The sequence below is a fragment of the Brienomyrus brachyistius genome, chromosome 9, assembly GCF_023856365.1.
Source record: "Brienomyrus brachyistius isolate T26 chromosome 9, BBRACH_0.4, whole genome shotgun sequence".
Lineage (NCBI taxonomy): Eukaryota > Metazoa > Chordata > Actinopteri > Osteoglossiformes > Mormyridae > Brienomyrus > Brienomyrus brachyistius.
The window spans coordinates 17,779,487-17,801,974 of NC_064541.1; the positions used below are offsets into that span (position 1 = coordinate 17,779,487).

At 42.6% G+C, this 22,488-nt stretch overlaps 2 protein-coding genes across 6 annotated transcripts in view; both read left to right on the plus strand.

The window, feature by feature from the left end:
- The window catches only part of brd2b (bromodomain containing 2b), a 70,859-nt gene that overhangs the window by 32,606 nt on the left and 15,765 nt on the right, over positions 1 to 22,488 (plus strand). The window lies entirely within an intron of this gene.
- LOC125749594 (H-2 class II histocompatibility antigen, E-S beta chain-like) lies at positions 1,434 to 4,880 on the plus strand. The gene is made up of 6 exons (XM_049027018.1): positions 1,434 to 1,588; positions 2,225 to 2,494; positions 3,151 to 3,432; positions 3,759 to 3,872; positions 3,965 to 3,991; positions 4,174 to 4,880. Exons 1-5 carry the CDS (start codon positions 1,525 to 1,527, stop codon positions 3,988 to 3,990), a joined length of 756 nt encoding a protein of 251 aa, XP_048882975.1. The 5' UTR covers positions 1,434 to 1,524; the 3' UTR covers position 3,991; positions 4,174 to 4,880.

Here is a 22,488-nt window from a genome sequence, read left to right on the forward strand (position 1 = left end):
CTGAGAGGAGATTCCCCAGGACACCATCCATTGCCTCATTAGGAGCATGCTCTGACGTTGTCAGGCATGCATACAAGCACATGGGGGCCATATAAACTACTGAGTATGATTTGCTGCAATGAAATTTTGGCATAATGGACTAGCCTGCCGCATCATTTTTCACTTTGATTTTCGGTGGTGTCTTTGAATTCAGTCCTCTGTAGGTTGATCATTTTCATTTCCATCGAACGATGTGGCATCCTTTCATTCCTAACACATTACCCAGTCTACATCAGTATAGATATCCAGCATTTTTTTTTCTCATTCCATTGAGATCTCATGTGTTTTCAAAGTGTTCCTTTAATTTTTTTGTGCAGTGTACGTGACGCATACGAAATTTCGATCTTGTTGATTGTATTTCCAAGAAACAGTAATAAGTACAATATAAATATGTGGCACGGTGGTGCAGTGGTTAGCACTGTTGCCTCACACCTCTGGGACCCGGGTTCGAGTCTCAGCCAGGGTCACATGTGTGTGGCGTTTGCATGTTCTCCCCATGTCGTTGTGGGGTTTCCTCCAGGTACTCCGGTTTCCCCCCACAGTCCAAAAAACATGCTGAGGCTAATTGGACTTGCTAAAATACCCATAGGAGTGCATGTGTGAGTGAATGGTGTGTGAGTGTGCCCTGTGATGGGCTGGCCCCCCATCCTGGGTTGTTCCTTGCCTTGTGCTCATTGCTTCCAGGATAGGCTCAGGACCCCCCGTGACCCAGTAGGATAAGCAGTTTGGAAAATGGATGGATGGATAAATATGTAAGACATTGAGACATGCATATATCATTAGATAAAATACATTCATCCATTTTCCAAACCGCTTGTCCTATTGGGTCGCGGGGGGTCCGGAGCCTATCCCGGAAGCAATGGGCACGAGGCAGGGAACAACCCAGGATGGGGGGCCAGCCCATCGCAGGGCACACTCACACACCATTCACTCACACATGCACTCCTATGGGTAATTTAGTAAGTTCATTTAGCCTCAGCATGTTTTTGGACTGTGGGGGGAAACCAGAGTACCAGGAGGAAACCCCACGACGACATGGGGAGTGGATGACTGTATAAACAGCTTTTTTCAGCTCGAACCACCACATCCGAGGTGCTCAAACAAATCCACTCCAAGATATGTTCTGGCCTCACGGTAAGCCTGTTGAAGATAGATGTTTAATTAATAATATCAATAATAATTCATAATAATTGAGGTGTACAAATACGTTTGGCATATAATCACATAATTTATCTGCTAAACAGTCCAATATAACATATAGAATATTTTAGAAACTTAGAGTAGAATGTAGGGTTTAATGTTATAACTTATTTTGAGCGTGCGTTTCCCCTGTATCTTATCTGCCTAGTAACGAATGACGCGGCGCCGCCGCCGCTGATGATTGGTTCCCTTAATACCGGTATCTGTCTATAGACCCGCTTCACTGTCACAGTCTCACTCTCAGCTCTCCGATCAGCGGTCTGTCCGCCCGCCACCGATACAGACATGAGTCCGTGGTTCCCCAGCGCCTTTCGGGCTCTCGCTGCGCTGTCCGCGCTCTCCGCCGCAGGTAAGCGGCCGATGTTTCTCTCCAGTCTACAGTGTTTATGAAAAGTGTGTAAAACATAATTATTATGAGCTGTAGTGTAAATTAAAAAAAAAAATCTGGTTGCATAGACTGTATGGTCACTGAAATCTGAAACTAGAATTTTAAAATATAATTTTTTAGTAGATCCTAGAACACTTTTATGTATAGATTATGGTGTATAAGCAGATAAAAAGTTTTAATCTAAACCATAGGTGTCCATAAGAGTAACGATGGTTTTTAAAAACTAAGCACGCGCAGGTTTCAACGGTCAGTAACGGTCATTAGATGTTAAACTTAGAAAATGAAAAAGAAAACATATAAAATCCTCTATACATGCTATGTGAGATTGAGTGTTTGAAGAGGAAATACTCAGAATTCACTCAGATTTTCATGATCGCGCTTTTAGAGGAGATTCCTGTGGAGATTTAAGTCCTGAGGGTGAGTTTTGGTTCCCAGTAACACGACGAGGAGCCTGACTTTAGGTCTAAACAACAAAAATAGTGTGTTAGCGGAAATGTGCTGTTTATTGTATTCATTTGTAAATTTAATAATATAAAACTGTGTGAAGTGAAGCCGCCTTCAAACGTATTAATGTGAGTCTGTTTGTGTTTCCATCAGACGGTTATTTCTATTATTTCCAACACGAATGCCGCTACAGCTCAGCGGACCTGAAGGACACGGAGTATCTCGAGAGGCGTATCTTTAACAAGCTGGAGTTTCTGAGGTATAACAGCACTCTGAATAAGTACATCGGTTACACTGAGATCGGAGTGTACAATGCGGAGAAATTCAACACAGACGGAGAATCGGAGCGACAGCATGCCTACCTGGACACATACTGCAAGATCGGCGCTGCGCTGTACTTTCAGCGCATACTGTATCATACAGGTGAGAGACACTGAGCGGAGTGAGAAACGGCGCAAGGAGGAGCGTCGGCGGGGACAGTTACTGTACTTATTATTTATTTATAAAAGTCAGAAACAGCAGTAGGACGAATTCAGTGCGTTACTGAATAACTGAATAACAGACATGCTGAGGGAAACGTACAGAAAAGGAGGGGGGGGTTTACGTGCTGTGAGGAAAACGGGTGCAGCGGTTTACCTTTGGTGATTAAAAATACACTTTACAGACTCATACAGGAAGCTGGTAACAGGGGATGATGGCTGACCTTTGTGGTTTAATGCACATGTTACTTAATGATGCTCCCTCATGTAGGCTTCTTAATTTTTGTATATTTACATTTATATAAAATGTGTCTATGTTGTTATGGTGGATCGATTTGATAATTGAACCTCAGCAGTAGTTAATATTATTTTGAATTCTATTGAATGGTGTGAGCAGTTAACCTCATTAGCACTGCATGGCCTTTTTGGTCCTGGACCCTACAGAGGTTGCAAACGTGGTCCAACTCCTCCATGATGGCACATCAATAAATGCCACTGCCAGAAGGTTTGCTGTGTCTCCCACAGGAGGAGATTCCAGGAGGCAGGCTTAATTTCCTCAGGATCGGTTTATTAATTTAATTCTCTTTTGTTACATTTTAGTTGAACCCACTGTCAAGGTCAAAACTGCAAAGGCCTCCAGTGAGCGGCACACCACAAAGCTGCAATGCAGTGCATATGACTTCTACCCCGAAGGAATCAAACTGAAGTGGCTGAGGAATGGAGAGGAGGTGAAGGATGGTGTGACTGCTACCGAGGAGCTTTATGATGGAGACTGGTACCACCAGATCCACTCCTATCTGGAATTCACACCCCAGTCTGGAGAGACCATAGAGTGTCAGGTGGACCACAGCAGCCTCAAGCAGCCCAAGACCTATAAATGGGGTAAGACAATAACAAAAGACCAATAGGGTTAAAGAGGTGAATAATATTGGCGAAGACAAACATTTGTATAAAATGTGCTCAACTCTATTTATTACTTTTATTTAAACTTGTTTATATTTCTTATTCTGTTAGTAGCTGTTTGTAGTTTTTTATCACAACAAAAATTACACACTAATGTACAAAGTACAAATCAGTTATCCATTCACCCATGGAGGACACCAGAGCCCACAGAGGAACATACAAATTCCGGATACATACACAACGAATTAATTAAAACTCTGTTCAAATTTATGAAACACTGTTGACTCCAAGGATCTTGTTTTCAGACCCATCAGTGCCTGAAGGGGTGAGAAACAAGGTGATCATTGGGACCTCTGGCTTGGTGCTGGGGCTCGTACTCTCCATTGCTGGATTTGTCTACTACAAGAAGAAGTCCACTGGTGAGAAACCAGGTTAAGCATATGTATACATTTTGCCACAGTGTGTCTCTGATGAATAATGCTTCATGTTTGATGTTGTGGTTGTTCAACAGGGAGAATTCTGGTACCTTCCAGTTAAGGTAAGATTTATATTAACTAAAATGAACATAATTGTATTGCATCTACACATATTGGTACAGTATTTTTAAATTGGCAGAATAAGACAATGAGTAAAGTTTTCAAATTATATGAGGTAAATGCAATGTACCTACAACTACATCTACAACTGCTTTCATAATTAAAATTATGTTTTCATTCTCAGGTGCAAAAGAAGGGCCTGGATTGTGGTGGTGTGTCTGATTACTCAGGATGATCTGTGTTTTTGCCATTAACATTATATGTATGAATACAGTCTAATGTAAAATTCTATGATTCTAAATGTCACCAGTTTTAATATTTTTATATGTAACAAATATTCCTGTATTTCTAGACAATGACTAAGGTTCTGTGCTGTATATGTGTCCTTTTTTATATAGGGTTTGATGTCATAACAGGTAAATTTCAGTTTTGCATTTTCATTAAAATCCATATTTATTGGTACATTGATATAGTACTGATACAGAGTTTAAAGAATGAACTCCTGTGTGATGTATTCACTGGTTCTTGTGAGGAGTCAGTACATTGTGATCAGATTTACTGTTAAACAGCAGGTCTCAGCTAGAACCCACCAGTAATAAAACACTGAAACATGAAAACCAGAATTACATTAAAAGTTATCTTTAAAAATCATTTGAGAAGTAGTCTCAAATTCGGTAAAAATAGTTTTAAATTATATAACCAGATAACTTTCCATTGAATACGATATAATCCCCTTTCTTTAATAAAAAATTTATCACAAAAGGACATAATCCCTTTTTTGCCAACAATATTTGTATATGTTGCACCAGTTTAGCAATGCACATTTGTTATCTTTTGGTTCTGTATAAATCACTTTAATCAGTAATAAAATTATCACTATTTAACATTTAATTTTACTCTTTTTGTTTGAGCAATTCTTTACATTTTCATTTAATTCTCCAACTTAAATGCTTCTGGAAAAAATGACTAAATAAAAGGAATGTTTTAAAAATGTTTTGTTCCTTTTGAAATATCACAGAAGGTGGTTTTGTAATAAAAAAATGTAGACTCAAGGAAAATGAGATGTACAAAGAAGGTCCACATATTGACGCAAGTCTGTGAGTTTTACATATGGACCTGGGGGCAGAAATTGAACCCCCAATCCTGAAGGTGATAGATTACACTGCCAACCACTGATACCATGATGCCATGGTGGAATGGAGTTCCTTTCAGTCAGCAATGTTTAGCAGCTGACCTGTCTATGCTAATCAGTCCAGTCAGAAAAGCAGGTTAAAGATCTTTCTAAGATTTATAAGTGAGAAAAAAACTTGAAAGCTGGTAAGGTAGTAAAGATACACGAGAGCTGTGGTGATATAATTAGTTGAGGTCACTGTCCTTATGGAGGATTTTGTTCATATTCCTTGAAAGTGATGCATTGGAATACATCTATCCATCCATTTTCCAGTTGCTTATCCTGGTCAGATTCAGGGGATCCTGGAGCTGTCAAATTGTCTCCAACAAGGATGACATACACATAAGGTCTTTAGGTTGTACTGATAGGTGCAGCAGTTACAACCCACTGGATTCCTGAATATACTGAAATCCATCCATTTTCCAAACTGCTTATCCTACTGGGTCGCGGGGGGTCCGGAGCCTATCCCGGAAGCAATGGGCACGAGGCAGGGAACAACCGAAGATGGGCCAGCCCATCGCAGGGCTCACTCACACACCATTCACTCACACATGCACACCTACGGGCAATGTAGCAAGTCCAATTAACCTCAGAATGTCTTTGTGACATTCTGAGTGCGGACTGCCCTTCGGGGTGGCTGTTGGCGCTGGCGGTGCCCTGGGGTGTGGTCGCCAGGGGCCCCGGGTCCGCTCCTTCCTGCGCGGCAGTGGGGGGCTGGGGTGCCTACTGAGCCAGCTGGTTAGCTGGCTCTCTTTTGTCAGGGGGTGAGCAATCTGCCCCTAGCCTTATGAATCCCAGCCCCTCTCCCCCCTCATGAGATGCTTGGGTGGTAGCTCGGTGGGCGGCGCCCTGGGGTGGCGGCTGGTGCTGGGGGTTGCATCCGTTCTCCCGCACGTCGGAGGGCAGTCCGGAGTGGATGGGCCTTATGTCTTTGTCTCTGTGTGTGGGTGTCTGTGTATGTTGTGGGGATGTGTGTATGGTGTATGTGCATGGCTGAGAGGTGTGTTTGCGGAGTGTCTGTGTGGATGGTGGGGGCCTGGGTCTGGGGCTTGCTGCTCCGTCCTGGGTGCGGTTGGTCTCTTGGGCATGGTTACTGGCCCCTTCCTTCAGGGTGGTGGCCCGGGGGGGGGGGCTCGGGCCTCCCCGGCGTGGATGGGGCTCTCTACCGGGGGCTGGTCGCACCCGGCCGCTTGGGGTCCTAGGGGCCCTGGCCTTGGCTCGTACGGGAGCGGCTGCACCCTCGCGGGGTTGGCTACCTGTTGCCTCTGGTTCTCTGGGGCGCATGCCCTTTTGACTGCGGGGGCTGCGTCTGGGACCTCCCTCCTCCCCCGGCTGGGGTGGGGGCACGGCTATCATTAGGACGTGGGGCCTCGGCTCTTCCGTGCTCTTTGGGGGCTGTGGACGTCCTGGGCCTCCTGGGTCTGTCTCTGCCAATCTCTGGCTCTTGTGGGGTGTGGTTGCGGCCTCCCACCTTTGCTATTTGGTACATTCCATGTTGTAAACACACGCACACAACACACACACGCAACACACGCACACAGCACACGCACACTAGCCTGCATCTTGCCTACACAATTGAGCACACATGTACTGTATTTGCATGCTCCCATCCAAGCACACTCTAAGATTTTATATGCTTGTATAGTTGTGTTACTGTCTGCACACTAATTTTGTTTACTCCTTTCTGAATCTATCCATTCCTTTTTTCTTTTTTTTTCTCCTTTCCCTTCTTTTTCTTCTTTTTTCCCCCCTCCCAATCTGTCCCTCCTCTACGGCCAGCTCACCCACTGCAATGTTTTTACATGTGTGAAAAATTAAATAAATAAATTAAAAATAAAAAGAAATCGATTAACATGAGGGGCCTATACAGAGCTTATAGAGCCCCTCATGGTAAAGCAAACATGTTTGGCACAGCAGTGCATTCAGACCATGATTCTGCTTGTTAAAGCTGCCAGACAGGACTAAGGGAAAAAAAATGTCTTTGAACTGTGGGGGGAAACCGGAGTACCCGGAGGAAACCCCACGACGACATGGGGAGAACATGCTCTACACTCCACACACGTGTGACCCAGGTGGAGACTCGAAGCTGGGTCCCAGAGGTGTGAGGCAACAGTGCTAACACACTGCACCACCATGCCGCCCCTGTACTGAAATATATCAGCTAAATAATAGTACAACCCTTTAAAGACACCCTGACAAACCTCTGAAAGAATAATGTGGTAAACTGTAAAAACAGTACTGTCCACAGGATTATAATCATTCTTACATTTCCATGTGATAAACTATTAAATATTTGAATTTAGTTATGGTAGTTTCTGTACAGATAAGGGGCAGAAATCGTAAATAATATTTCAGATGTAAAGTAAATGTGTGTATGGCAAGATTTAAAAGGCTAGTATTTTCTCAACGTCTTTGAAAGAGAAATATTAAAAATTAGGTGCTCTGCTCTGTACATTATGAATTAGGTTTCTTTAGCAAAAAGTACAGACGGAGTCCCCCAATTTGGTAAATCATTGTTGCCGAATTGCTTATGTAAAATTGCGAAGCATTGTGAGAATTGTTTTTTTAATTTTATTTCTCCATTGCTTTCAACATTCTCCAAACATCACTGCCAGTGCTTGCAATTTTGTGCACTTCTGGACTTCTGTTCCAGCATGACTGTACTCCAGTGCACAAAGCAAGATAAGGCAAGGCAAGTTTGTTTATATAGCACAATTCAGACACAAGGAAATTCAAAGTGCTTTACAAAGGAAGAAGAGCACATTTAAACAAAAGACATTAAAATCACATTTAAGAGAAATAAATAATAAGTAGGTAATAAATAATAACTAAGGACTAATACTGTAAATAAGATAAATAATAAATAAGGACTAAATAAATAGGTAAATAATAATAGCAACATTACATCAAATCCTCTAAATGCCAAATAAGCAGTCAACTGAAAAGAAGTTATATTATTTATGATAGTGTATGGCTTAACTGATTTAATTTTTTGAAAAGCTGCAGCAAACAGTAATGTTCTAATCCCTGATTTAAATGAGCTGACAGTTTCGGCAGGTCCCTGGTCCATAAAGACATGCTTGGGTGAGCCTGGACTGGCCTGCACAGAGACCTGATCTCAACCCCATCAAACACCTTTGGGATGAACTAGAACAGAGACTGTGAGCCAGGCCTTACCGTCCAACATCAGTGCCTGACCTCACAAATGCTCTTCTGGATGAATAGGCAAAAAATCCCACAGACTCACTCCAAACTCTTGTGGACAGCTTTTGCAGAAGAGGGGTAGCTGCTAAGGGTGGACCAGCTCCATATTGATGCCTGTGAATTTAATTTTTATTTTATCTATATATGTCCCTTCGTGTTGTGCTCTTACTGTATGTTGTGTGTGTTGTCTGATCCTGGCTATATAACCATAATTCCAAAATTTGACATCATGGGATTAAGAAAGTTCATTTTATCTCATCATAATTTGGACCTCAGGGAAAAACACACTGCTCAAAAAAATTTAAGGAACACTTTGAAAACACATCAGATTTCATGCTTGATATCTATACTGATATGAACTGGATAATAATCAACCTACAGAAGGCTAAATTCAAAATCAAAGTGAAAAAATGATGCGGCAGGCTAGTCCATTTTGTTGAAATTTCATTGCAGCAACTCAAAATTGTACTCAGTAGTTTGTATGACCCCCATGTGCTTGTATACTGGGTCTGACGATGGGTCCAAGGATTTCATCCCGATACCTAATGGCAGTCAAGGTGCCGTTGTCTAGCCTGTAGAGGTCTGTGCGTCCCTCCATGGATATGCCTCCCCAGACCATCACTGACCCACCAACAAACTGGTCATGCTGAACAATGCTGCAGGCAGCATAACGTTCTCCATGGCTTCTCCAGGCCCTTTCATGTCTGTCACATGTGCTCAGGGTGAATCTGCTCTCATCTGTGAAAAGCACAGGGTGCCAGCGGCGGACCTGCAAATTCTGGTATTCTATGGCAAATGCCAGTCGAGTTCGATGGTGCTGGGCAGTGAGAACAGGACCCATTAGAGGACACCTAAGGCCCTAAGGCCACCATCATGATTTCTGTTTCTGTTTGGTCAGAGACTTTCACACCAGTAGCCTGCTGGATGTCATTTTGTAGGACTCTGGCAGTCTCATCCTGTTCCTCCTTGCACAAAGGAGCAGAATCCATTCCTCCTGATGGGTTAAGGACCTTCTATGATTCTGTCCAGCTCTCCTAGAGTAACTTCCTGTCTCCTGGAATCTCCTCCATGCCCTTGAGACTGTGCTGGGAGACACAACAAACCTTCTGGCAATGGCACGTATTGATGAACCATCCTGGAGGAGATAGACTGCCTGTGTAACCTCTGTAGGGTCCGGGTATCACCTCATGCTGCCAGTAGTGACACTGACTGTAGCCAAATGCAAAACTATTAAAAAAACAGTCAGAAACGTTGAGGACGGAAAAACGTCAGTGACCTCTACCTGTTAAACCATTCCTGTTTTGGGGGTCGTCTCATTGTTACCCCTCTAGTGCACCTATTGTTAATTTCTGAAACTGATTAACAACCCTCTTTACTACTTAACTGACCAGATCAATATCCCAGAAGTTTATCTGACTTGATGCTATACTCTGATTAAAGAGTGTTCCTTTAATTTTTTTGGGTAGTGCAGTTGACTGCCCTTGCACTACAGCCACACAGAAACAACAGGAAGAATGACTGATAATGAGCAATGATATGACATGGCGTCATAAAATAATGTTTATGAAGATAACTGGAAGTGACATCCAGCAGGCCAGTGGTCCATTGTGAGAATCACACCTTGCGATAGACTGACTCTGTCTCACATGCTATGAATCCCCAGCGGTTTAAGACATTACACAAGTATAAAGCACAATTGAATTTAATGATTTAAATTACTTACCATATACTGACTTCAGTACAGAATTAATGACCTATGAATGTTTTCAAATTTTCTTTTAATGGAAGTCTCAACTATACACTGCTAGTCTGTGATTGTGAGATAAAGGTGCTGTGAGCTCAGAGTGTGCACACACAGTGATGGGTGGGGATGCTGGATTGATCCTGTTATACAGGTTTTGAAATCTTATGATGTGTAATTTGCATTGAATAACATATATTAATAATTTTACAGTCATTTACTTTCAAACATTTCTTTGATCCATAGGAGCAATAATCATTGTGAGATTATGTATGTAAAGAGAAAAACTATAAAATCATATGGCTTCATGTTGATTACTTTTATATAATATATTCAAAAAACATCTTTTTGTTAAAACTGTTATAGGTTGAAATATAACTAAGACCAAAACCGAAACATCCCAGGATTTGCCAGCTGTACCACATGGAGGCCAGCCCATCAAAAATGAGTTTGTTCTGACATCATTAGTAGTCAGACAAAAACTGTATGTCTCAAAAGGCCAATTATGATGTGCTTTATAAAACTTTAATAGTGCAGAGAGAAGTAATTTTTTCAATTTATTTTTTCACATTTCACATCAAGTTTACACCCTTTTAAAGCTTTGTAGTTAAGAATATTTAATCATTCAATATCTCATATAGCTGCTGACCAGATGTTGCTACATTAAATGGAACATAAAACCCTCAATACGTACAAGTTTATGATGTAGGTCAGGGCTGTTGTCTTTTGGGAAAACTGGGGAAGCTGTCCTGGGTCTGTGCACAAGGCGGGGGGTGGTGGGGGGTCAGACATAGGTAGGAGGGGTTGTGCATCATGCCGGCCCAGTTCGAGTAATTTCATCCTGGGCCTGGAAATGATGCACAGCAGGCCTGAAGTTTGTTTACAGCAACAGATAACCATATATATGATATACTGTCAGTTTTCTGGAGAGAACAACATGGGCGTGTATTTAGATATTGACGGTAGGGACAGGTCCTTATCAGTATTGTGGGAATACTGCGTGGTTAGGGGGCGGGGTTTCAGGGGTGATTTGGTCCCTATCAGTGTTGAAACCAAATCTACACCTTTGCAGAACAAGTCAAGTGACATTTTGTGATCATTTACTACTATGTATTACAAACAATAACAGCTGAATTTATATGACAATAGATTCCAATGGATTGCAGTCACATGCTATATATTTAAAGCATAAGGATGCAGATGTGAGTTTATTTGTATATTTTTTCTAAACTTGTTAGTAAAATTGAATTGTTTATGTTCTTCTTACAGCTTACTATATTATTAAAAACACAACCAACACCCATAGCAATGCTTGGCATCCCATTATTGCATGTATGAGTATTTAGACCCTAAAATCTGCGTTCAGACGTATCTTACAAATTATCCTGCTGCTCATGGTCTTTCTGCCAGTTCATTTTTAGTCTTATTGGAATGTTTTTCTGACAGTATTGACACAAATCTCATTCCATAGGCAAAATTTTTTGGACAGCAGAAAACTATACTCACTGTACATGACTAATTGTGAGTTAGCAAGTACCTTCATGCATGCATGCATTCATGCATACAGACTTGGACAAATTTATTAGTACCCTTCCATAAAAAAAAAACTCTCTGAAATAACATGAAACTGGCAAAAGTTTAATGGCTCCCTTATTGATTATTCCATATTTGATACAATCAGCTTTTGCTTTGCTTTTGATCACACAGTTGCCAAGGTTTTTTGAATGGATTTAGGGTACCGTGTTTTTCGGACCAGAACACGCACCTGGTTTTAGAGGAGGGGAATGAAGAAAAAAAAAAGATTCTGAACCAAATAGTGTCCTAAAATATTTTATGTCAACCATGTAAAGTGAACAGTATTCAACAGCAGCATTAAGAACCATTATCACAAATAAAGTCAGTAAAAACCAATAAAAGTACAAAAAAACAAGGAGAGTATTAGGATCGCTGGTAAAGTGGGTAGCAGGCAAGCGGGCAGGAAGCAGGCAAGGAGGCGAAGTTAGGGTAAATGGGAATTTAATAAAGGAATCAGGGCAACGGAGATCAGGAAACATCTGACATAGACTAAATCCAAAACCAGAAGCCATCTTAGTAGGCACACCACACCATCTCCGCTCTTCTACCATCACCAGTATCACTTTCTCTGGCCAAAACATCCACCTTTCTACAGCTGTCACCAATTTGGGTGTTAAAATGGATTCTCAACTCACCTTTGACACCCACATCAAACACCTCTGTAAGTCATCATTTTACCACCCCAAGAACATTGCTAAACTCCGCCCAACACTCTCCCTGGCAGATGCAGAGAAGCTCGTCCATGCTTTTGTCTCCTCCAGGTTGGATTACTGTAATGCACTCCTCATTGGGATTCCTGGCAAGAATATTCAGAGACTTCAGTATATTCAGAACAGCGCTGCCAGGATCCTGATGAGGGTGCGAAAGCATGATCACATCACCCCCATCCTGAAAACCCTTCACTGGCTCCCTGTCCCACTCAGGATAGAGTACAAGGTCTCCCTTCTCACCCATCAGTGCATCTATGGACATGCCCCCCTTTACTTACAAGAACTCCTCACCCCCCATACCTCCTCACGCACACACCGCTCTGTACACACTAACATCCTCCAAGTCCCCAGAACCAAGCTCCGTAGCTTGGCTGATAGGGCATTTTCATCTGTGGCACCGAGGCTGTGGAACGTCCTCCCTGACTACCTGAGAGCCCCACAGTCAACTGATGTTTTTAAAAAAATCTAAAAACCTATTTTTTTAGAAAGACATTTAGTTGAGTATTTTTACGTTTTATAGTCTAGTCTTTGTATTTTATATTATTTATATTATTATTATATTTTATAGTATTTTTATTACACTACTCTTCTACTTTGTAGCACTTTGAGACTGCTAGAATATAAAGTGCAATACAAATACAATTTATTATTATTATTATTATTATTATTATTATTATTATTAACATCAACTGACGCTAACTAACATCAATGATGGACAAAAACCAGGGCAAGACACGGACTGAAATAAACAAGACTGGCCGAAAATAATCAGATACAGCTGGGCAAGATCAGGGAAACACACGTGGATAATCAGGGGGCGTGGCACACACGAGGATCGGACGAGCCGGGCGTGACAGGAGACACTTCAGTAACAAAATAGGATAGACTGTCATGTGTATGAATGAGCCATTGACACCTGGCCACATCCAGTGGCGCAGATAGGATTTTTGAATTGGGATTTAGGAACTGCGTCAGGGAGCCGGGCCGGTCCGCAGAGGGTGGGCTGAAAGCAGTAACGCTGAATTCAAACGATGCACTCCAGCACGTAGCATATGTCCCAACCAAGCTGTTTTGATTGGTCGAAGCAGAAAGTATCTGCCACTGTGTAGTGAACACATGTCACTATTATGAGCAGAGCAATATTCGGACCATAAGACGCAGTGACTTTTTCTCCCCACTTTTGGGGGGGAAAAAGTGCGTCTTATGGTCCGACAAATACGGTATTTTGAGGGTGCTGAATTCACCGTTGCCCACAGACAGGTAGAGGGGATCTTGAGGATGATGTCGCAGCTGTGAAGTCCTCTCTTCTGGCTGGTGCAGAGTGGAAAAGAAAATATACAGTAGGGCTTTGAGAACTTTCTCCACCATCCACACTTCAAAACCAGTCTTGAATGAGTTGTGAAGGGTATGTAGGCCACAACTTCCTACAATTACTAACTGTGTCCCAGCAAACTGCTCCCGACAGTGTGAATGTCATCATTGGACATACTGGAGTGATGTCGGCTAACCGTTTGCAAAGCCCATAGCACTTCTGCTTTCAGTGTGTCAGTTGAGGAGAATGTACTGAAGGCACTGCTTGTCGTGGGATCCGGAGACCCTGCCAAAGTGGGTGTAGGTCTATCTGTAGAGGTTGTACTTGCAGGACTGGCAAACAACTTAATGGGGACAGTTGTTATCCGACTTTTGACAAAACGCTTCTGCTTCTCTGCCCTGAAATGAGTCGATGGCTTTAGACCCCATTGTGTGACGCCCGCTCCGTCCGCTCCTCGTGTGTGCCACGCCCCCTGATTACCCATGTGTGATTCCCTAATTGTCTCCTGCTGTGTCCGATTATTTTGAGTTAGTCATGTCCTATTTATATCCTGGTCTTGCCTGTTACCCTTGTCCGTCATTGTGGATGATGTTAGTCGGCGTGCCATGTTCCCAAGTCCTCGTCTGTCTAATAAACCCCCGTTTGCCCTGATTCTGCCTGCTCGCCTGCTTCCTGCCCGCTCGCCCTGTCCGTGCGCCTCACCCGCAGACGCCGAGCGTGACACATTGTTACCAGTTTGATGACTTTTTTTACAAAGGTCGCATGGCACTTCGTAGACATTAGTCGTCTTTTTCAACCAGCCACAGTATTTTTTTTTGAAGCATAGACATTAACAATTAATAACTAATTAATATTGTATTATTTAAACAAATCATACCTAACTTTTTCCTGTCACTGTTAGATATTTTTAATTTCTTTTTTGTATGATGTTAGACTGTTTACTTACTAGTTGTAACCAAAATAAAAATATTCTTGCAATTCTGAATGCTTTTCAAATGTGTTGCATTAATTAATTAATTAACTATTAAATATCTCAGAAACTAGAGCCAATCTGGTAAAACCAAAGTCATATTCTTAATCAGAACCATAAACTTAATATAAAACAGACATCGTTGGCATGAAAATCACTGTATACCAGTGTTATACTGATTCAGTTGAATATTTTATATAATTAAACAAATGAAAATAGCACGGATAAAAAAAATGGTACCTTTAATTTAATATGTTGTGGCACCACCAACAAGCGATCTCTGCACTTCACAGTGAGGCTTCTGCATTTGCCAGCAGGTGGTCTGACCCACCCTTCCTGAGCAAACTGCTCAAGCTGACTCAGGTTCGAAGGGTGGCGTCTCCACACTGCAATTTTCAGGTCTTTCCACAGATAGTTCAACAGGATTAAGACCTGGGCTCATGGAGGCCATTTAAGAGGAGTCCGATGTTTTTTCTCAGCCATTCCTGAGTGCTTTTAGCTGTATGTTTTAGGTCATTATCCTGCTGGAGGACCCATGACCTGCGACTGAGGCTGAGCTTTCTGACACTGGGCAGTATGTTTCGCTCCAGGCTGCCTTGGTAGTCTTGAGTCTTCATTGTATCCTGCACAGATTCTAGGTTCCCTGTGTCAGATGCAGCAAAGCAGCCCCAAAACAAAGCCGACCCCCCTCCATGTTTCATAGTAGGCATGATGTTCTTTTATTTTAAAGTTTCATTTTCCTTCTGTAATCAGAGAGCTGATGTGACTGGAAAAAACTCCAGGTGTGTCTCATCAGTCCAAAGGACATTCTCCTAGAAACTGTGGGGTTTGTCAACATGCATCTTGGCGAATTCCACTCTAGCTTTTTAATGTTTTTCTGTCAGTAGTGGAGACCTCCTGGGTCTCCTTCCATGAAGCCCATTATTGTTCAGAATGCGATGGATGGTGTGATCAGAAGGTGACGTACCTGGACCTTTGAGCTCAGCTTAAATGGTTTTGGATGGTTTCATTGGCTCTTTTTGTACCATCTGCCTTATCCTTCTGACCAACCTGGGCTTGCATTTCCTCTTGCGTCCACGTCCAGGGAGGTTGGCTACAGTCCCATGAATCTTATACTTTTTAATAATATTGGTGACTATGGTCACAGGGACATGAAGTTGCTTGGAAAAATATAAAAATATTTTTGCATATCTTTATAAAATAAACAACAAATCATTTCATATTTTAATTGGTTTACTCTATGACATACTAAAGGCATGCAGGTATACATTAGACAATTGCTTTTAACTGAATCACTTTTCAGGAGAAATGAAGCAGTGTTTCAATAAGCTGCAAGGGTACTAACAAATTTGTCCACATCTGTACATACTGTTTATAAGTGATTGTCTCTAATATGTGCTTGTGGAAATGACTATGTCTCCCTGGGCAGTAAGTAGGTAGGTGGTTGGGTGGATGGATATATGGATATGAGGTACAATATGATTGTATGTGAGAGTGCATGTGTATGTGCCTGGTGTTGGACTGTCCAGGCTGTCCTTGTGCCCTGTGCTGCCGAGGACAGACTCCAGGCCTCCTGTGATCCTGACCAGGATACATGGTTAGAAGATGGATGGATGGATGGATGGAGTTAGATTTGTACGAAAGTATCACAGTGCCAAATACAAATGGAAGTACGAATTTCTCCAGGAAGTTAAAGTTCTCAGAATGTTTGCAGTCATTCATACATGTCGCATAAAGGCATGTAAGGGATCTCTTCCTCTCATCTGCACCTACGCACAAAATAATGGCTCCACTGCACTACCACTTCAGTGCAAGAGGTTTTATTCGCTGCTCCCAGTCTTCCACACAAAACCCCCCCTCAAAAAATTATACACAGTGAACAATACAATACAACACAAGTATACAGACGCTACGTACAGATATTTACAGCCGTAGTGAACAGGTGGCCATGGACCCGCAGATGTCCCGACCTGGTCACACTGTCCATCTGTATCTCTCTCTTTAATACACGGGAAGCCTTTTATCCTTTTAGCCCCGCCCCCTCGCACATACCACAGTACACCAACCGCATCACCAATGACATACGTTGCTTTAATAGACATATAAATGTTACAACAGTATAAAACATCATCATTTGTACCCCCTCACAATTCTTAGATTTACATTCACTCCCATAATAATGATTTTTAATTCCCCTGTTCCCTCCTCCCACCCCACTATGCATAGTACATCCAGTATACGCCACGCATGCACAACCCCCCTCATTTTAAAACAAGACCTGCTGGTAACAATACCTCAGCTTGTGTCATGATGCACCCGCTTTGAATATCCAAATATTCAATACAAATACACAGTTTAGGCAAGACAATGGTTATATAGAGTCAGGTTAGGTCAAGCTGGGGGGCATGCACTGGTGCAGCGCATTGCCACACCCACCACATGGCAAACCACCTCGGGATCCCGGTTGGTGACCCCCCCCAGACCAACACGCAGTCTAGTCCCACCCTTTTAAAATGGCCGTCTAACTGCCACAACGTGGTGTTAGGATCCTGTGAGCTGGATCCCCCTCAGGGAAACGCGCCACATGGCCGTAGTGCCATAACTGACGCTCCCTCACAATGCAGGTAATGTGCCTCATTCTGGACTCCCTGAGCAACTGCTCATTCAACACAAAGTCAAACCAGCGGTACCCAAGGATTCTCCGAAGAGACACAGTACTGAAGGAGTCCAGTCTTCATCTCAGCTCACTACAAAGCGTCCATGTCTCGTACCTTATAGCAAAACAGGGAGCACCAGACTCTTAAGACTTGAACCTTCGTCTTAGAAAGATATCGGGAGCATCGCACACCTCTTTCCAGGGACCTCAAAACCCCCCATGCTCTCCCAATCCGTCTGCTGACCTCATAGGAAGAGCCACCAGAGACATGACTGTCGCTGCCGAAGTAAGTGAACCTGTCAATGTGGTCGACATTGTCTCTGCAGACAGACAAACTGCTGATGACAAACTGTCCTCCTATCAGTGTGCAGTGGTCATCCTTGGTGCCCTGGGCTCAGATGTGCAGTCATGCAGTTGTGCAGGTGCCCCATGATGCCCCTTGAATGATGCCACCCTTTGCCCATCTTGCTCATACCAGTTTCCACTCATGCATGTTTGTTTTCATGCACAGTGAACTGTAGCGCCTGCTGGTGGGGAGAAGTTCAAAGAATTTGTTGCCTGGGTGTGGGGGGTCTGTGATGATCTTCCCTGCCTGTTTCCTGGTTGATGGATTGGCAGGTTAACGCACATGAATTTTTCTGCTGACCTGACTATTCGGTGCAGCCTGTTCTTCTGTTTCTTGGTGCTTGATCTAAACCAGACTGTGTTGGACAAACTTAGAACAAACTCAATGATTGATATGTAGGAATGGATCAGTAGCTCCCGGGGAAGTTTGAACTTCCTCATCTGGCTTTGTAGTGTATAATCGTACCCCGTGCTTTCTGGGATAGGACCACTCACTGTGACCCTACACTCAACAATCATTGTGGAAAAAGGATGAATATATGATATCTCAATCTTTATGATGTTTTTGGTTAATTTTTATTTGGGAATTAATGAAGCCTTGAGCTACATGCCAATTAAACTTGTTTGACCAATGAGAATTCATCAAAACACTAATAACCTCGTCGCCAGGCAGACAGTCAATATAGTAATTCTTTAGCTTGTGCCACTGAGAGGTATTACTGGAGCAGTGCTGTCTTACCAAGGACAAATAGATAATATGTAAAAATCTCACATCTAACTTTCAGCTTGTAGATGAAAGTGTCACTCTGGCACTGAACAGAGCATGCTCAGTGAACAAAAGTGTTTGAAAAACCATCAATTTTCCTTAAATACCACCGATATGTTAATTAGAGATGTGCTCTGATGATGACAAGCAGGTGAAGTGTGCTGTAGTTACACACTTACATACTTACTGCCAGGCCTCTTATTTAGAGGAGACACAGGTAAAGAAACCCCTCTGTGTCCCAGGAAATAAAAAATGCACCGTCCTGTATATAACAAACCTTCTTAGAAATGTACAGTAAAAGGTGGTTAAGGTCTTACTGCCATTATGGACATGAAAATGGGGTATAACTGTGTCATAAATATTTTATTGTTTAGCTTCATCATTAAACATTCAGCATAATGTTCAGACAACCAGCTCCAGTGGTAAATAAAGGGAAGTGATAAAGGTTACTGTGGTTCACTGCCCTGCAGTGCTGGGGTGCTCACTGCTTACCTGCTATACACTGTAATTCTTCTCCCTGGCTTCACCATCTTGCTGTCCAAAGCTGGGGGGGGGGGGGTCACAGCACAGGGTAAGCCGAACATGCAGCAGCCATGGAGCTGGGGATTAAGGGTCTTTCTCAAGGGCCCATAGACATGCGATTGTTCTGTCACGGCCAGGGCCTGAACTGACAACCTTCTGGTCACAGGAATAGAGACTTAACCCACAGAGCCACTCGCCACCCCATTCTAATGATGGTTCTATGAATATGTTATGAATGCATCATGAAGGTGCACTGAATAATCTACGAATGTATCATAAAGGCATTATAAAGGTGCAGTTAACATAAAGTGTTACCCAGTTACCTTATCCTGCATACCAATGACATATGGAAGAAGTATTAGAGCATGAGGTCATTTCTGTACTGTACCCTTACAGAATTCCATCATCAATAACCACTAAGTGGACTGGGGGTCCACGTGACTCTTGGGCTGCATTGGGACTGATCCGGCATCCTGATGAGATATGTCTCATTGTTTAGGTGCATTTGGTTGTGGGTCTATAGTTCTGTATCTGGATTTATTTACTAAATAGTCAGTTGTGTTGTTGTGTAGTCGGCTGCAAAACCCAATTGCTGAAAAAAACTCACATCAACAGATACTTAGAGTTTCTATTTCAAATAATATCACTGCCCTCAATACAACTGAAACAGGACTTGAGTTATAACATGTTATATTCAGGTATACAAAGGTAGGCAGGAATAAAAACCAAACCAGTGTTTACTGTTATTATTTTTAGATAAATATTTGTATTTCCAAAATTGTATGTCCCAAATTCTTTTTGCATGGCACCAAATTGAAGTCAATAAAAGTATGGGTACATTATCTCGCTGCTGCTAAATGAGGTGTCAAAAATTAATTTAAAATAGCCCCAGCCTGAAGCAAATAACATCTATCTCATAAGAAGGTCTGAGATATATTAGACAATAATTGCACTGTTGGTACTCATAAAGTGTTGAATTCAAAAGAAATGGACAGGTGTAAATAACTGAGATACAGGCCGAATTGTTATGGTCAGACGAGAGTCAGAGCACCTCTAAAATGGCAAGGATTACGGGTGCTCACTAACGAGGCTGCACAGCCACAGGCCAGAGTGTCCGTGCTAACCCCTGTCCGCTATCAACATCACACGTGCACAGACTTTTGGAGGGGCAAGTACTCGAATGGGTGGGGCTTTGCAGGCCGGGGGGGAGAGGGCAGATGCAATTGGGGGTGCTTGGAAAATTTATCGTGGTCATTGTTTGTCTAAAAAGGGCATTTGGAACATCAAAAGGGGGTGCATTTACAATCATTCAGGCAAAAGGGGCAGATTGTAAGGCTCCCCCTGCAAAAGCTGATTTCTTGTTGGGTGGCTAGAAGCAGGAAGGTGTCTATTATAAACCACTTAAGTTTTCTGATGGAGCTACAGTAGAAGTATCTTAAATTGAACTAACCTAATGACATCCTGGGAATATTAAGTTTGCAGATGACACCACCATGATCAGCCTCAGAAACTGCAGAGATGAGTCAGCATAGAGACAGGAGGTGAGAGAGCTAGAGTGGTGGAAGGCCCATGTGATGCCTGGCTCGTACAATCCTCATGTGTGCCACGCCCCCCTGATTGTCCACGTGTGCTTCCCGGATCTTGCCCAGCTGTGTCCACTTATTTTCGCCCAGTCTCGTCTATTTGAGTCCATGTCTTGCCTTAGTTCTTTGTCCGTCATTGATGTTAGGTATTGTCAGTCGATGTCCAGTTCTCCCTCTAGCCTTCTTCCCTTTATTAAATCCCCGTTTACCCCGACTTTTGCCTCCTTGCCTGCTTCCTGCCTGCTTGCCTGCCCGTGCACCTTACCCACTTAACCAGCGCACCCTGACAACCCACAGTTTGCTGCTCAATTTTGATAAGATTAAAAAAGTTATTGTGGACTTGAGAAGATCCCAGGGGGAGCATAACCTCCTATCCATCGGTGAATCTGCTTTAAGATAAAAAAGCATTAAATTTCTCTGTGTGCACCTTACTGAGGATCTCACCTGGAACCAGGACATATCCTTCCTGACCAAGAAGGTCCAGCAGCAAACTCATTTCCTGTAGTGTGTCAGACAAGACACCTGCCACCTTCCATCCTGTCCGGCTTTTACAAAAGCTCCACTGAAAGCTTCGTCACAAACTACATCACAGTCTGGTCAGTGTCTCAGACCACCAGTCCCTCCAGCAAGTCATTAAAACATTAGAAAAGGTTGCTAGGACCACACTGCCTTCTCTGCTAAACATTGGTAATGACTGTTGTATACAAAGGACCACTTGCATGATCAAAGACCCATCCCACCTCTCTCACAACCTCTTTGCCCCAATACTATCTGGTAGGATGTCCTGCAGTCTCAATACAAGGTCTATTTTAAAAACACTTTTTTTGGCTGCTGAACAGTCCAGCCCCTCCTAATCTAAGATTGAATCTCCTAAAAGGAATAACTTTCCTTTTCTCTGCACTATAAACAATATCTAATAGTATTAGATTTTATTAGATTAGATTAAATAGTATTTATTATTGTATTTTTCTATGTCTTCTATGTGTCAAGATGTCATGTTTAAATGATCAAATATGTTAAATGTTTTTATATTTGTATTTCTATTCACAGTGTCTTGCACTATGACCAACAAGATTGTAATTTCATCTCAGCATATGACCGATGGATCATATAACTGTAGATGACAATAAAGATACTTTGGTTTGACCTGAAACTCCAAGATTTACCAGTTGCTACAAACCACATGCAGGCCAGCCAATCAAATTTTTTTTCCACTGTGACATCATTAGTTGTGAAGAAAGAGATGTATCACTTAAAAAGCCAGTGAAAATATACATTAGCCAACTGTAATACTCCTAATAGAATTTGTTTCGATAATGATGTCAAATTTTCCAGAAATCTTTAAGTACAGACATTTAAAGACATTTAATTATTAAACTGCTGAATAAAACTGAATGCTAAAATCCCCAGTCAATGCACATTTTGTTTTCTACTTGATCACAAAAGACAGCAACTGGTAACATGCAAAATGGCTGCTATTTATTAATATATATTAAGTGTCACGGAAGATCGCGGGCAGAGCGGCGATCGTGAGGGCAAGCGGGGAATCAGGAAGCAGGCAGGCAGGATTCGGGACGAACGGGGTTTATTACCAGGAAATCAGGGGCAGGGAACACAGGACGGCAACAGACATCAATGACGGACGAAGGACTCAGGTAAGACACGGACTGAAATACACAGGACTGAGCAAATTAACTAGATACAGCTGGGTACAATCGGGAGAAAACACGTGGGTAATCAGGAGGCCTGGCACACAGGAGGAGCGGACGAGCCGGGCATGACATTAAGTATTATCAGGGGCGCCGCTAAGGGGGGGAAAGTTGGGACAATTCTAAGGGCCCACGCCCTTTAGGGGCCCCCAGAGATCTGAATGGGTGTGGTAGGGGGGCCCAACCTCATATTTTGTCATAGGGCCCAAAATTGCTAGCGGCGCCCCTGAGTATT